This window comes from Nematostella vectensis, chromosome 1 (genome assembly GCF_932526225.1).
Source record: "Nematostella vectensis chromosome 1, jaNemVect1.1, whole genome shotgun sequence".
Lineage (NCBI taxonomy): Eukaryota > Metazoa > Cnidaria > Anthozoa > Actiniaria > Edwardsiidae > Nematostella > Nematostella vectensis.
Genome location: NC_064034.1, coordinates 6,669,020 through 6,685,370, shown reverse-complemented (window position 1 = coordinate 6,685,370; position 16,351 = coordinate 6,669,020). Strand labels below are relative to the sequence as shown.

The 16,351-nt window shown below is 42.2% G+C and overlaps 3 protein-coding genes across 3 annotated transcripts; 2 read left to right on the top strand and 1 right to left on the bottom strand.

Moving 5' to 3' along the window:
• Positions 1 to 2,253: 2,253 nt before the first annotated feature.
• On the top strand, positions 2,254 to 4,274 carry LOC5519106 (dynein light chain Tctex-type 5). Its single transcript, XM_032363929.2, has one exon. The coding sequence runs from the start codon at positions 2,723 to 2,725 to the stop codon at positions 3,284 to 3,286; it is 564 nt and encodes a 187-aa protein (XP_032219820.1). The 5' UTR covers positions 2,254 to 2,722; the 3' UTR covers positions 3,287 to 4,274.
• LOC5519047 (dynein light chain Tctex-type 5) lies at positions 4,063 to 5,646 on the bottom strand. The gene has a single exon (XM_032363927.2). The coding sequence runs from the start codon at positions 5,454 to 5,456 to the stop codon at positions 4,890 to 4,892; it is 567 nt and encodes a 188-aa protein (XP_032219818.2). The 5' UTR covers positions 5,457 to 5,646; the 3' UTR covers positions 4,063 to 4,889.
• A 9,259-nt stretch (positions 5,647 to 14,905) lies between these two features.
• LOC125568295 (fibulin-5-like) lies at positions 14,906 to 15,764 on the top strand. Its single transcript, XM_048730235.1, has 2 exons — positions 14,906 to 15,395; positions 15,592 to 15,764. Exons 1-2 carry the CDS (start codon positions 15,209 to 15,211, stop codon positions 15,762 to 15,764), a joined length of 360 nt encoding a protein of 119 aa, XP_048586192.1. The 5' UTR covers positions 14,906 to 15,208.
• The last annotated feature ends 587 nt before the right edge of the window (positions 15,765 to 16,351 follow it).

The following is a 16,351-nucleotide window of genomic DNA, read 5'->3' as shown; positions in this document are numbered from 1 at the left end:
CTGATATGTTTTAAGCTGCGAATGTTTTTATTTGTATTTTACATTTCTTGATTTTGATTTCTCAATAAATATGTCTCGTTTGAAAAAAAGTGGAAAACTGTACCAGTTCAGTACTGCTCCGGCTCTCGGTTAGGTCCAGGAGAGCGGTTTTTAAGGACGATCCCCAAAGCGCTGCATCCTCAAATCCTCCACTTCGTCGTTGTCTTGGGGAAAGGATTGACTCACTTGAGCTCTTTCTTTGCATTTTCTCTACCATCAGTTCTATCGTCTCCTTGTCAGTTAGGCTAGGGTCAGTTAGAAGGATGAGAGTCCTTCTTGCATCCAGAGTGCTGACTTTCTTTTGCTTACTCTCTTGAAATTGTTCCAGGGTGATCTCCTTAAGATTGTGCAAGACTTTCGCCAGGTAGAAGTTTCCTGCCTTTTCCTCTCGTTTCCGTTTCCTCTCTTCCATCCTCTTCCGTCGCGTGGGACCATGCTGTTCGTCTGACGGCATAGTAGACAGCCTTTTCCCTCTTTGTTTTCTTTAGACAAGAGAAAATACCAGAAACAAAACTACAGCACAATCCTAGGACAACCGAATAGCCGTTGACATTTACCGCGTTTGTGCTTTTTTGGCCATCAGTTGTACCCCGTTTGCGCTTTTCTGGCCATCACATGTACCCCGTTTGTGCTTTTTTGGCCATCAATTGTACTCCGTGTGCGCTTTTCTGGCCATCACATGTACCCCGTGTGCGCTTTTCTGGCCATCACATGTACCCCGTTTGCGCTTTTCTGGCCATCACATGTACCCCGTTTGTGCGTTTTTGGCCATCACATGTACCCCGTTTGCGCTTTTTTGGCCATCACATTTACCGCGTTTGTGCTTTTTGGCTATCATTTGTACTCCGTGTGCGCTTTTCTGGCCATCACATGTACCCCGTTTGCGCTCTTTTGGCCATCACTTGTATCCCCGTGTGCGCTTTTTTGGCCAACACTTGTACTTCGTGTGACTTTTGCTAACCATAATATGTACCCCGCTTGCGCTTTTTTGGCCATTAATTGTACTCCGTGTGCGCTTTTCTAGCCATCACATGTACCCCGTTTGCGCTTTTTTGGCTATCATTTGTACTCCGTGTGCGCTTTTCTGGCCATCACATGTACCCCGTTTGCGCTCTTTTGGCCATCACTTGTATCCCCGTTTACGCTTTTTTGGTCATCACTTGTTCTCCGTTTGCGCTTTTATGATTATCACTTGTTCTCCGTTTGTGCTTTTTTGGTAATCACTTTTACCCCATCTGTTTTTTTTTTTTTTTTTGCCATCACCGGTACCCCGTTTGCGCTTTTTTGATCATCACTTGTTCTCCGTTTGCGCTTTTTTAGCCATCACTTGTACTCCGTTTGCGCTTTTTTGGCCATCACTTGTACTCCATCTGTTTTTTTTTTTTTGGCCATCACTTGTATTCCGTTGGCGCTTGTTTGGTCATTAGTTGTACTCCTTTTTATGCGCTTTCGTTTTTTCCCCCACTTACTTGCGTGTCGTGCGTGTGGTTTAAGATTATTTACCCGGAATGGATCACGGACTCGGAAGATTGCAACTACGGCTGGCTATCCAGTTTTTTAGTTCTCTCTATTAACCGAGACGAATATTCTTTTACGGAAACGATACTCATGCAGTTTGTTAACGTAAACATTTCTTTATCAGTAATTTCCTTTATCAATCAAAATACCCAAATAATAGACGTGTTCGTTATCCAGAATAATGAAAATGGTTCACCAAAAACTTGAACTCAACTCAGTTTTCGGTGAAATTATTTTCTTTTACAAGATTATTAAACCTGATGTATCCAAAAATCGTGAAAAAAGAGTTCGCTTATAAAAAAAATGGTAAAACAAAGCCCATTTGGCGCAGACAGATGTGTACGAATACATATTTTTTTTTTACACATAACAATTAACTGCGAGGTGTAGAAGAGTAAACAATTATACAAACAATTCATGTTTTATTGTCAAGAATAACAGCTCCCCCGGATTGAGAGCGGATAGAAAGTAGATTAACACTCCAATTACGGGGAACAACTGAATACCAAAAAGACAGGAATGAAAGGGACAAAACTAAAGCACGCATGACATGCAACGATTTTGCCCCTTGTTGTTGATGTCTTTAGAGTTCCTTGTTTGACTTCAATTGCTCAAAATTGTGAGGCGGGATTAAGTGACTTTTATATGAAGCTCTTTGTCAATATCAGCCCATTGTGATGTCAAAAGAATCGAGTAGCACCGACGCACGTACACCGCATTGATTTGTGTCAAGAGAGCGATAGTTCTTTCAGTCACGACCACTCCGTCTGATATTGGACGAATATCTGCCATCATAGCTGAAGCTTCACTACTCTGCCGGATTGAAGTTTGAATATTCACGTGACTTGTATCTCAGACAAATTGCTTTATTACCCCATGGAGATGATCGATCTCCCTGACAACGTTTGTTTATAATTAATTATCCGTCTCAATAGATGTGCAATAAATAATATAATTGTGTGACATATAATCCGTCAATTGTACCGGTATGCAAGTAACGACGAATAAACTCAGGGTATCTTTATCATTTGTACGCGAGCTCTTGGCCCGTAAAGATGTAAAACGATGTGACTTTGCTAGACAGCTAGAGGGATGTGAATGATACCGCACTTGTTGAAAACCGCCAAGCCGATTTAAGGGTTTTTATTTTACTGTCCGCTTCATCATGATCTCGAGCGAGAGTTCCAGCAGGCGTAACTCTGTGATGCCCGAAAATACGGCACATCACTGTCCCTCCCTCGCAATCCCAGAACAGGGACGACCAAGACGTTTATCAATGCTTACCAGCTCATCACAAAGCTCGCCAAGTACGTACAACTTTCGCCGCAAATCTATGGCTGCGCACCGCTTTGAACACGCACCCACTAACAAATACTGCAATACCTACCGCACCACTCCCGAGGAATCCAAGAAATTCCGAGTCAAACCTGTTTCTGATATCATCAATAAAGTACTCAGTGAAAGACTAGGCCAGGTGAAGTATAGCGCAGAGCGGAGTAGGGTTCTGTCGGTGCCTTTGGCTGAGGAGATAAAGAGCCATGTGAAGAGGCTGGGGTATCAGAGGTACAAGATCATCTGCGTGGTGCACATCGGCTCCCTGGATGGCCAGGATGTCAGAGTTGCCAGCAGGTGTCTTTGGGACGAGAACCAGGACCGCGCGGCATCTGGGTCATTTTGTAACGAAAGTCTGTTCGCGTCTGCGACTGTGTTTGGGGTTTATCATGAGTGAGCTTGATTCACATGGAGATGATACAAGATAGACGTGATCAGCTCAGATGTAGAGAGAAAGATATATAGGCTCCTAGCTAGGGGTAGGCGGGAAAAGGGGCTCATATACCCCTCTTCCTGACCCCGCCCTTGCTACCTCTACAACTGAAAGGAGGTGTTTTCCTACTGAAGAATCGCCAGTTCTAAGACTGTTTTCATACGATTTCCATGGCATTTGTTTGCGATATGACTACGGTGTCTATGGCTGCGATGTCTTTGGTTATATACGCGCCTGATTTATGTGGTGATTGCATGCAAGATGTCGATAGATTCTTTAGAGTCCTTCAATTTAACACTGACACTGATTTTCATGCTTTGCATGCGTTTCATGGAAAATCAATTGTTATTTTCCTTCCCATAACTCAACGGGTACCGCTCTCCTACCCTCAATCTCTCAATTCCCATAACCCTATGCGCACCACAGTCCTAATACTCTACCCTCCCATAATGCACAGCGGTTTTGTCGCGCTGCATTTCGCAAAAGGAAACGCTAAAAGAAAAGTAGATTGGACTATTAAGCGGTTGTTTCGAATTAATTCGCTTCGCTGTGTGGAAGAGAAACTCATTATTAATGTTATATCCCTGAATGAATTTCCTTGCTCCTTACTCCTAGTCCACTCCATCAGAGACTTTGCATTTAACCAACACTAGCCGAAGAAATTTGGTGATATCGCGGCATAGCAATATCTTGATAAGCCTTGAAAAAAAAACATATGACCCCCTTTCAGATGTCAATAGTCGGTCTGCTCTAAAATTCATTATGATATAATATGTATCATTATGCTGTTATATAAAGCTCTCTTTTGTGTTCCTCCCCATTTTTTTAGCCAAGCGTTTCCAATGAAAAACCTCTTAGAAGTATCTGTGTGATAATGAGGTTCTGATGTACACGCCCTATTCTTAACTTGAATGGGCAATATTGCATTATTGAATATATTGTTTGTACAAGGTTCCGTGAATGTTGGACCTGAGATTAACTGTTTGGATTACAACAAAGCTTCTTAATGAACTTCGATCTGTTTACGGAATGGAACGAACATAAACTAAGAGCCATTTCGTCGCTATTCACTATCAGATATTCATCTCAATCATCGCCATGTTGGGTCCTCTTTCAGAATTTCATCAAATGCAAGAGTGCTTAGGATTGTGTGTATGTGTGGTTGTTCAGCGAGTTAGCACCATGGAGAGTCTAAATTGGTTGCACTTGGTAATCCCTTGGCTAGATGATGACAGGGGTTTTCTAATGGACGCATTGTCTTAAACGTTTATTGCTCGCTATGCGTTGACAACCAGAGACATTTAAATGCTTGGCTCCTACCTCGCGTCTGCCATCAGCTTACGAAAAAATATAATAATGTTTTTAGAATAGAAAGCGATGACCTCCATAAACAGTTGCCTTTCTATCTACCATCGATAACCTATTGATGACTGTGTGAAGACCAATTCTACTGTTATCCTCTTGAACATATTTGTATACACTAGTTTTCGAGTGGAATATTGTAAACACAATGCACACAATACAATTGCCGAATAACTAGAGATCCACTGTTGTTTTAAGGTTTCTTTCACTGCACTGTGAAAACCGTGCATACGGCAAACAGCGACTTATTCCGGAAACTTGCTGTTGCGAAATTGTCCGATTTCGAATCCCACAAGCACTGGCTTGTAATCTCAATTCCCTGATCTCGTATCTCTCCAATGTACACCACAGACACAATCTTTGTCCCTGACTTCACGGCGCTTTTTACTCTTCCCTCTACTCTCTGACTGATCACAGAGCCTTGTTTCACGCTCCTCTCACTATCGTAATCACAGTCTCTCAAAACGCTGTCCAATTCTTCCGAAATAATCTGTCTCAGAAGCTCCTGTGACTCGAAGTTGTCCTCGAAATCGTTGAGATCCGCGATATCGGGGTTATTATTGCCATCGTGTTGTGAATCCTGTACGGCGTCTTGCTCACCGTGCCATGTGCATGAACGTCCCCTGGTGCCAGTCTCAAAGTAGGCTATTCCAGACGCAAGAGAGTTTATACTGGAGGTTCTCAGCTCGTCTTTACGTCGGCCCAGGCTGTAGGACGGGTCTAGCGAGCTGAGTGTGACTGAGCGCTTTCTTACAGGCGGAGGGGCACTCATAATTTTTTCGAAACCCGACCAAAGAATCACGAAGTAAATTTTGAGTAGGCTCTTACCTAGACTTCGTGATTGCTTGCTGTTTTGTGTCTTGATTGCCGATTCCCTTATGATCAAGGACAGCACTTAGTTAGATACTTAGAGATCTATAAATAGATACGTAAGCTCGTCCCCATTTCCGCTCGTGTGGCAGACTCTAAAACAACGTTCACATTACAAAGCGAGGCGCTATTGCGGAATGACCACCTTGACAGTTTTGTGAAGGGTGGGGTGGGGGTGGGGGGTGGGGGTGGGGTGGGGTGGGGAGGGGAGGGGTGGGGAGGCGAGTAAGCCAATTAGAGTGCGAGAAACTAAAGTTTGGGGCACCTAAAAATGTCACAAATAGGAGGATTCCATTTTTAGCTTATAGACCACGTCCTTACGTACACGTTTTCGTTTGAAATCGCAACCATTTTTATAAGGATCTACACGAATCCGCGAGAAGGACGACCGAAACGAAACAATTTATTAAAGGCTCTCCAGAGTGGAACAATGTATACGAAGCCTAGAATAGAAACGGGGTGGCGTTTTGTAACTCCTGCTCCCAGGAGCAAGGGTGAGGAAGCAGTTTGTGTGTGTGTGTGTACTCTTACTCTGGTTAAAACGGTGAACCTGTGCTCGGTACTTCACTTTCTTTCACTTTCTTTTAGAATTCTTTATTGCTCACGGGAGTTCCCTTATCTAATTATCTATCTTAAATTTCGTAGAAAACGTTTTATCTGTATTGAATAATTCATATAATGGACTAGGCCGAAAAAAAACGGGGAATGGGGATGAGCAAAGAGGAGACTTGTCAGCGTCAAGACTACATACGGGGCACAGCAAATACGATGCATTAGCATGACGCCTGCGTAAAAACGACATCAAATAATGATAACGCTACAAAAGTACTGAGATAGTAAATGTAAGCCATGAAAAAAAAAATCGAGGACATGGCCGAGAATCGAACCTCGTCCAGATGCGGTAAAATGAGAAAAAAACAGACCACACTTCCAGACAAGCGCTGAAACACCGTATGGCAGCATAAAGCTTTACGGCTAAGCTGGAGATTTCGGCCCCAACACCGCTATCTAGCGAGCTGTCCAACAAAAAGGAACCAGACGTACCTGCGCATTAATGGGGAGGCAATAACCAGGATCCCAGCCCTGTCTTAGTCGGCTACGCCACGCACGAGATCGCCGAGATGTACACTGAAAAATATTGGGGTCTTTTTCACGCTTGTGTCTCTTGGGAATGGGTGTGTTGCTATAGTAACGTAGTAATGTCGTCATCATGTGCAGCACACTACGACCTAGGTCTACATTGCTGCCTTTAGCCTTTGTACTCCTTTGTCTAGTCACTCGCGTGCATGTGACAATTTTTGTGCCCAGAACAACAAAAGCAGACATTGAAATAACGCAGTCAAGAAGTTTTGTGTTTTAAGGTTTTAGAAAATACGGCGATTAAACCTCTCGCAAGCTACTCTCCTCGGATTTCTTGGAGTATTTCATATTTTCCTTAGCACAAGGGGTGTCTCAAACACTTGAATATAGCGTCCAAAAATTATAAATCATGTCTCACAAACAGTAGCGACGCACTTTGTAATAAAAAAAGCTGAGGCACTCACGCACCCAAGGATTTTCATCGTTGTATTTGCCAATAAATAGTTTTACAAACAGCTTCGTTATGTTTAGCTAGTATCATGAAGATCATGAAGATCACGTTTTAACGTTAAAAATGTTACCAGATCTGATTTGAAATGTTTTTTTTTTCAGAATCGCGAAAGGGGAGACCTTTCACACTCAAGCTTTGATAAAATTGAAATACTAGTTTAAAAAAAAAGTTTGTATTACATTACGTTCTTAGCTTGTCGGTCAGGTCCATATTCCTTGCTAACCCTTGCTTTCCTTTGCTCACCCCTGTTTTCTGTTTTTCCGCCAAGTTCATATTTCTTGTTCACCCTTGCTCCAACTTGCTCATCCCTTTTCGAATATCTTCAATCAAGATATAACTTTATATAAATACAGATGTAACATTTACTACGATATTTCAATTAAACGATATACAAAGCCTCTATTACTCACGGTGCGCAAAGGCTCTATTACTCACGGTGCGCAAAAGGCTCTATTACTCACGGTGCGCAAAGGCTTAATTACTCACGGTGCACAAAGGCTCTATTACTCCCGGTGCACAAAGGCTCTATTACTCCCGGTGCGCAAAGGCTCTATTACTCACGGTGCACAAAGGCTCTATTACTCACGGTGGGCAAAGGCTCTATTACTCACGGTGGGCAAAGGCTCTATTACTCACGGTGCACAAAGGCTCTATTACTCACGGTGGGCAAAGGCTCTATTACTCACGGTGCGCAAAGGCTCTATTACTCACGGTGCGCAAAGGCTCTATTACTCACGGTGCGCAAAGGCTCTATTACTCACGGTGCGCAAAAGGCTCTATTACTCACGGTACGCAAAAGCTCTATTACTCACGGTGCGCAAAGGCTCTATTAATCACGGTACGCAAAGGCTCTATTACTCACGGTGCGCAAAAGGCTCTATTACTCACGGTGCGCAAAAGGCTCTATTACTCTCGGTGCGCAAAGGATTACTAACGGTGCGCAAAGGCTCTATTACTCCAGTCTGTGAATGCTCATTTACTCACGGTGCGCAAAGGCTCTATTACTCACGGTGCGCAAAGGCTCTATTAATCACGGTGCGCAAAGGCTCTATTCCTCACGGTGCACAAAGCCTCTATTACTCACAATGCGCAATGGCCGGAATATTCTATTTAGAAAAAAAGTTTTTAATCACGTCAATTGTACACCGGAGAGATACTATTAGGGTAATGTTGGGTGCACGTAAAGACTTCATTATTATATTGTTGCTTTGTTGTCGTGTTTCGGATTTAGGGCGAAATGCATGTCTTTCAAGTTATTTTACGAATTAGCTATGCTTGTTCGCTTGTACGTAGCATGAAGTACCTCGTCTATTTGTTTTCTGATGGTTGAGTATCAATGTATTCACTATTGCAACTATTCACGTAGATTAATTTAATACAAAAATATATGAGCCTGCATTGTACGTTTCAGTGACACCGTTATGAGTAGCAGCCGAATGACAAGACTCTCGGCCAATCAATTGATTAGGTTTGCACCTGCTTCTGAAAGTTACAAATATAAATTTGGCTTCGATTACTATGTGCCGTTTGAGTACGATTTGAACTTTGATCAAGTAGAAGAAAACAAAATCACAAAGATAAAAATACTTGTGCTGAAAATTACAGTCATATAACGACAATAAGTTTGTCATATCAAGGAAGGAATCCTTCTAGCTTGAGTTAAATCTAATCAAATATAGATGCCAGACTTCCGCTTGATAGATGACACCTGAGAAAAAGTTATATATAACTTCGCCCGCCGCCAAGTACTTCAACGCTCAAAGATGTCGGAGAACTTAACTTATTTTGGACCAAGCTCTGAAACTGTTCTTTCTCAGCACTGTACAGCTGATGCCATCGAGTTCTGGGAATTCTCACAAAAAGTTAGTTTAGAAATGAACGTGGTAAATATGACAGTTGACTTCGTCCTGGCTGTTCCTACAACTCTTATTAACCTGCTTCTTACGATGGCAATATGGCGAAGCAGTAATCTGAACACTCCTTCTTACTACCTTCTAAGTGCGCTTGCATGGGCCGACTTAGGGGTGGGTTTGATCGCTGAGCCTGTGAATGCCATTTTGATCCTAATGGAAATGGCAGGAAAACCTGGGAACACTTGGTGTTACTTACAACGATTCCAGAGATTCGTCGTTATTTATTTCCCTATCGTGAGTTTTCTGCTTTTCACTGCCATCAGCGTGGATAAATTTCTACTTCTCCATTTGCACCTCCGCTACAATTCCACCATAACTAACAAGCGAGCGGTTCGATTTATTGGACTTATTGTTACTTTGTCGACCATCCTAGCTATTGCTCAGTTTTTTAGTTTGACTGCTTTTTACGGCCTTTTAATAGTAGGCATAAGCATTTGTACTCCCATCACAATTTTTTCATATGTCAAAATTTACAAAACTATTCTGAGACACCAGGCTTCAATTCATGCTCAACTTCAATCAGTCGAACAAAACCACGACTCCTCGACAAAAGTTTTCAATCTACACAACATCAAACAAAACACAAAGAGTTTACTTCTAAATTACGTCGTTTTTATTCTAAGTTATCTACCATATTGCGGTACTGTGATAACAATCGTTATCAGGAAAAGAACTTTGGGATTACATTTCGCCCAAAGTGCCGCTGGATGGCCAATATTCTTGAGGTCATTGCTAAACCCTGTGCTCATTTTAATGAGACTTCGTGAGGTGAGAGAGGCTGCGAAGCGAGTAACTCCTACGTGGTGTGGAAACTTTATTGTTTGCTTGCGCCGTGAAAACATGGAAAACAGTCGGAATTGAAAAATAAGCAGATTATGCTGACAATTTATCAACTACTGATAAGAGTTCCCACCGTGTGAATATAACTACAACCACCTGCTTGACACCACAGGGAATAGTCATGTTCTGTATTCAATAGCATGCCCTAGTCTTTCTATCGTGTGCATCTTTCGAATTTAGCGAAAATAACTATTCATGAAAGGCGAATGCCGGCAGTGTTATTAAACGACTTTGATAACGGAACGGGGATTTGATACTGCTATGATATGCAGAAGGAGATTACAAGAAATAATAATAATAATGGTCCCACTGAGGAATATACTGCATTTGAATGGACCCACGGCGTGGTGGAAATTAATTGAATTTTTTTAAAAAGAGATCGATATTGCAAAAGATCTGTACGCATGACAAACAGACAGAATCCCGTATGTGCCGTAGGGTACCACGGCAAGCCCTGAGCCTACTCAACACCTGAACACCGCTAAGTAGCGTCGTTTGACAAAATGTTGTCGTCAACCGGCTTTGCGACTACCCGACAAGACCGCATGTAATCATGGGTAAAAACCACTAAAGCGCCTAGCTGCATAACCTTCGGACTTATGCTGCATTTACACCAAAACGTTTGTTTAGTTAAACACGGTTTTTCTTTGCCTTGGCAAGTTTCTCATGTTGAATTCTTACTAGCTAAATGATCACTTAGTAACATGTATAACACAGTCTATTAAGTTTTGTTCATTGTTCTGATTACTCTATGGAGATCCAGATTTAAACCAGTTTATTTAAACCACCTTTAAACTGGTTTAAGTGCAGGTGTGAATGCGGTATTAGACGGTGTAGCGGTGGCTACTATGCAGCGAGGCGCTTCAGTGGTCTTCTTACCCATGCTTACATGCGGGCTTGTCGCGTGTAGTCGCAAAGGCGGTTGACGACAACCTTTTTTCGAACGACTGTATACATTGTACCACAGGCAGTTCTGAGCCTAAAAAATCAACACCATGAGACCATGATATATACAACGGTACCACAGGCAGCCCAGAGTCAAAATATTCATTACCAAGAGACATATATACAACGGTACCACAGGCAGCCCAGAGTCGAAATACTCATTACCAAGAGAGCATATATACAACGGTACCACAGGCAGCCCAGAGTCAAAATACTCATTACTATGAGAGCATCTATACAACAGTACCACAGGCAGCCCATAGTCAAAATACTCATTACCAAGAGAGCGTATATACAACAGTACCACAGGCAGCCCAGAGTCAAAATACTCATTACTATGAGAGCATATATATAACAGTACTACACGTAGCCCAGAGACAAAATACTCATTACTATGAGAGCATATATACAACAGTACCACAGGCAGCCCAGAGACAAAATACTCATTACTATGAGAGCATATATACAACAGTACTACACGTAGCCCAGAGACAAAATACTCATTACTATGAGAGCATATATACAACAGTACTACACGTAGCCCAGAGACAAAATACTCATTACTATGAGAGCATATATACAACAGTACCACAGGCAGCCCAGAGACAAAATTCTCATTACTATGAGAGCATATATACAACAGTACCACAGGCAGACCAGAGACAAAATACTCATTACTATGAGAGCATATTTACAACGGTACCACAGGCAGCCCATAGTCAAAATACTCATTACCAAGAGAGAAAATATATACAACGGTACGGCCACAGGTATCCCTTAGCCTAATTTATCAACACCATTGGAGCATATGTAACGGTACCACATGCAGCCCAGAGTCAAAATACTTATTACAACGGCATCTAAGGTATTCCTGAGCCTAAATAATAAACATTATAAAAGCATTATATGCAACGGTACCGCAGGCAACCCAGAGTCTAAATACTCAACACTGTAAGAGAGCCTGAATACGCACAACAAGAGCTAACCAATAGTCTTTGCGAGCACTTGAGCTGTACTTTCGCGCCCCCGATCTTCTGCACTAGACTCGAGTACCTTAGTCTTGATAATTGAGCAAAGAAAACCTTGAATCTTTCAGGGGATTAATCTTGGTGTAAAAATGCTAATTGGGGAACAACGAAAAGAAAATAATATAGAAATTCCTTCGCCCGTTCGCATTCCATACGCACCTCAGGCAGTCCAATCATGTACCACAGCCAGCCCATATGAGGGCATGTCCCTTATTTGGTTTTCCTCGAGCAGTGCACCTCGTCCTTCGCGTGCCACAGGACTCCCAAACCCAGGAGTCCCCAGGACTTCGAAACTAAAACATTCCGAATAAGCCCGTATGAAAGCCGGCTAGCAGGCTAAGACGAGCGAGTGCACAAAAAGATCAAGAAATTATCATAATATGAACTGAAGCAATGCCTTTAAGTAACCTGCCAGATCCTAGTGAATAAGAAAGAAATGCGCATTGTTCTTATGTCATTATATATTTTATTTTTATTCTTTTGTGAGCCGGCTACACGCCCTGCTTCAAAGCTGATTGTATTAGAGAATGCGAGAAAATAAGCATAGAAAGCTGATGATCCGTCAGTTACAAAGTTGTCCTTCCCATATTTGGCGGAAGCGCTAAATTCTAAAAACCCTCCCCCCAAAAAAAATAAAACGAAAATACTCGTAAACAATAATCTTCACAGTAATCTGTACACAGAATATAAAAAGAAAAAAGAAAACATGAAAGCTTATCTGTTATAAAAGATACGTAATTTCGGGTACCTTTTTTATATTCTATCCTGTTATAGCGCTAACAATAAACACTAAAAAGTGCGCGAACAAGCGTCATTTATATTTTTGATTAAAAAAAACTAAAATAAAGAAAAAAATCATGTTATTGAATTTTTCTTTATTTGCTACTATCGCAGCTGTCATATCGATGATCTTGAGAAAGACAGGTTGGGCTGAATGAACCAAGCAATATACAATGAATACACGTTATTAAAAACAGTTTGACCAAATACAGCCACCTCAAAGAAACAGTTGTTAAAATGATTGATACTATTTGATTGAAAATTTGTTTATATTACTGTTAGAGTTGTTTGTTTGACCGTGAATAAAAATCACTAATTGTCAAATTGACATTATATATTTTCACAGGGTATTTTAGCTAAAGGCGATTGCGGTTACATCGTTAAGTCGGAGCATCATCAAAACCATGTCCAGCAACATTCTTCTGCTGATCTTTTGTTTCATTGCAGCGGCAAAAGCGGCAAGTAAGGCAAAATGATTTTGTTTTTGCTGATGACTGTGGTTTACGAGCTTTTGATTTTTTTGCATCGCCTTTATTTTCTTTTCTAGTCATTTCACGAGATTTGCAACAGTGAATAATGCAAACATTGCAAACAGCGTCTTCCCTGACCTCCTTCTTTATTCGCTCTAATAACGCCGGTTCTAACTCCCCATAAGAACTTACTAAGGTTAAACTTCCTGCGTGAACAGTGCGACAAACAATTGAGCAAGGATTTGATCAGGAAGGCAGAATATCACCCAAAATGTCATGTTTTAAATCAATTGATTTAAAATTTACTTTACTTCTTTGGATACTTTCTATTGATGCTTTTTTTTTTTTTTTAAATTTAGCCAGATAAATGGTGCTTGATGGACATTTTGACTACGCAGGCTTTTAAATAGGCTCTTATATATTATCAAGCATTAAACACTTATGAATGGTGGCAGATTGATACAATAAGTGAACTGGGCCGTAGCATAGGGTGTAGGGCATCCCCAATATTAAAAAAAAACATTATAAGTAAATGACTAATAGGGGCGTTTTATATCGTGCCCCCCCTCTCCACATATTTCTAGGCTTGCCACAACTCTGCTGCAGAGTTAACATTGTGGTACAAGGTTGAACCCACTAAAAGACACATCAATTGTGTAGTCTTTATTGTAATTTCATGTTATGATGTAATAAATTGCCTTTACCGTGGCAACACCCGCACACTTCGCATAGAAGATAAGTAATAAACTCTTTGCTTCATTCCTAATGCAATGCTAGCATTAGCCTGCGTGGCATGCGTTCCGGTGAATTTTAAGACAACAACAACAACAACAACAAGAAAACGACGAGAAGTTCGATGAGAGATTTTGACCGCGCGAAATAGGACGGACTTAGAGGCGGAGGAAGGGTAACCTTTCTTTCTTGCGCTCACCCCATTTTTTCGCCCGGTCAAAATCTCGCTCATTGAACTTTTCGTCGGTATTTAAAAGACACGGGAACTCTCTACTTGGATGTAAGTATTGAACGATTTGCTTAATTCGCACGTGCTTAAGTCTACTGCACTCTTTCTCACGATATGCTTTGTTGCAGCACCGTGCAAGGCGGGCTTCGAGCAATCGTCGGATGGGTCTTGCAAGGGTATTGTATTTGGAGAAAACTTGATCAAACCTTTTCGTCAATTGTTTAATTATTCATTTAGCTGAGAAACGTATCCAGGGCCGTAGTAGGGGGTGGGGCACTGGGGGCACGTGCTTTCCTGCCCTGAAAACCAGAGGCTCCGAGAGTTTTTTGCTCGAAGCGAGAATTGCGACGAACGAAGTGAGGAGCTGACGCCGCCAGCCAATTTGATCCCCTGCCCCATAGCATGCTGGGAAAATCGGATATTTAGCCTGCCAGCCCATTTGATCCCCCGCCCCCTAGCATACTAAGAAAAGCGGATAATTAGCCTGCCAGACTATTTGATTCCCAGCCCTCTAGAATACTAAGAAAAGTGGATATTTAGCCTGCCAGCCCATTTGATTCACCGCCCCCTAGGGTACTAAGAAAAGCGGATATTCAGCCTCTGGAACCCAGGGCACGTGCTCCCCCAATATTTTAAAAAATTACAAGGTAATGACCAGCAGGATCGTGGCTGTGCCCCCAAATATTTTCTTAATGTTTCTGTATTGTGCCCCCCCCCCCCCCCCCCCAATATTTCGAGTTTTACTACGGCACTGGTAGCTCGATGTCTGACAATAGATAGTACATACCGATTGAGTTCTTATTTCTTTCTTAAGATAAATGTCTCGCTACTTAGCAACCACTAGTAGTGCTTCATGTAGGATAGCTACTACGGTGCTGCTGGGCTATATGCCGAGGTAATGTATTCGCGTTACCTTTAAGATATTGACGAGTGCAAACAGAGACACATCTGCGGATGGAATCCGAAGATATGCGTCAACACGCCGGGCTCCTATCGCTGCGTCTGCCCTCCCGGACTCACGTGGCGAAAGATAAGCTTCTTTGGTAAGTGGACAACGTGGGGACGGAACTTGGTGACAGCGTTTAGACAAAACAGGTATATTTGGCCAAGTGACCACGTTTAAGTTATGTGGAAACGAAGCTTAGGCTGCTTAACCACAGCGCTACCTGTGTACGTGCATAATATTTTTCCCCTAGATATCAACGAGTGCAATGGGAATCACAGCTGCGAGTACAAATGCCAAAACACTTATGGGTCATACAAATGCCTTTGTCCCGCGGGAAAAGAAGTCGTGGATGGATTCAAGTGCAAGGGTATGGACTATGGACCTAGCTCCCTCAAATAACCCCGGTCTCATATAAACGGAGAGCAGAGGGTCTTGGCACTGCTCTCTAAAACATATATAATTATCGACTTTAAGGCTTCAATTTTATTCTTCAATGTAACCTGGTAGACCAATTATGGCCCAGATATCGTTCGCGTCCTCTGAATGTCGCATTATTATTATAGATGTGGACGAGTGTGCCTCAGGCCATCACTACTGCTATTGGAAGAGCTCAACCTGCGTTAACACGGAGCCTGGGTACTACTGCAAGTGCAAGCCGGGATACTACCCTGCGCCACCTCCTCACAACGGCAATCTGACTTGCTTCGGTAAGTTGGGTCCGAAGACAGCAATCTAACTTGCTTCGGTAAGTTGGGTCCGAAGATAGCAAAACGGCAATCTAACTTGCTTCGGTAACTTGGGTCCGAAGATAGCAAAACGGCAACCTAACTTGCTTCGGTAAGTTGGGTCCGAAGATAGCAAAACGGCAATCTAACTTGCTTCGGTAAGTTGGGTCCGAAGGTAGGAAAACGGCAATCTAACTTGCTTCGGTAAGTTGGGTCCGAAGATAGCAAAACGGCAATCTAACTTGCTTCGGTAAGTTGGGTCCGAAGATAGCAAAACGGCTTCAAAACTTGCTTCGTAACCTGAGTATCACGCCCTCCTATATTTCCATCGCGCCGGCGAGAAACAAGACAAAGGCCTGATACAAGTACTGTAAAATAGCATGTTCTCATGCCGGATTCCGTCATGGCTCCTGATTGGTCAAAAAAACAAAGGGCACTTGAATTGGATGCGCTGATTAGTTCAGCTATATATAGTCCCCAAAACGGCAATCTAACTTGTTTCGGTAAGTTGGGTCGGAAGATAGCAAAACGGCAACATAACTTGTTTCGGTAAAGTGGGTCGGAAGATAGAAAAAGCGACCTTGTTTGCTTCGGAACG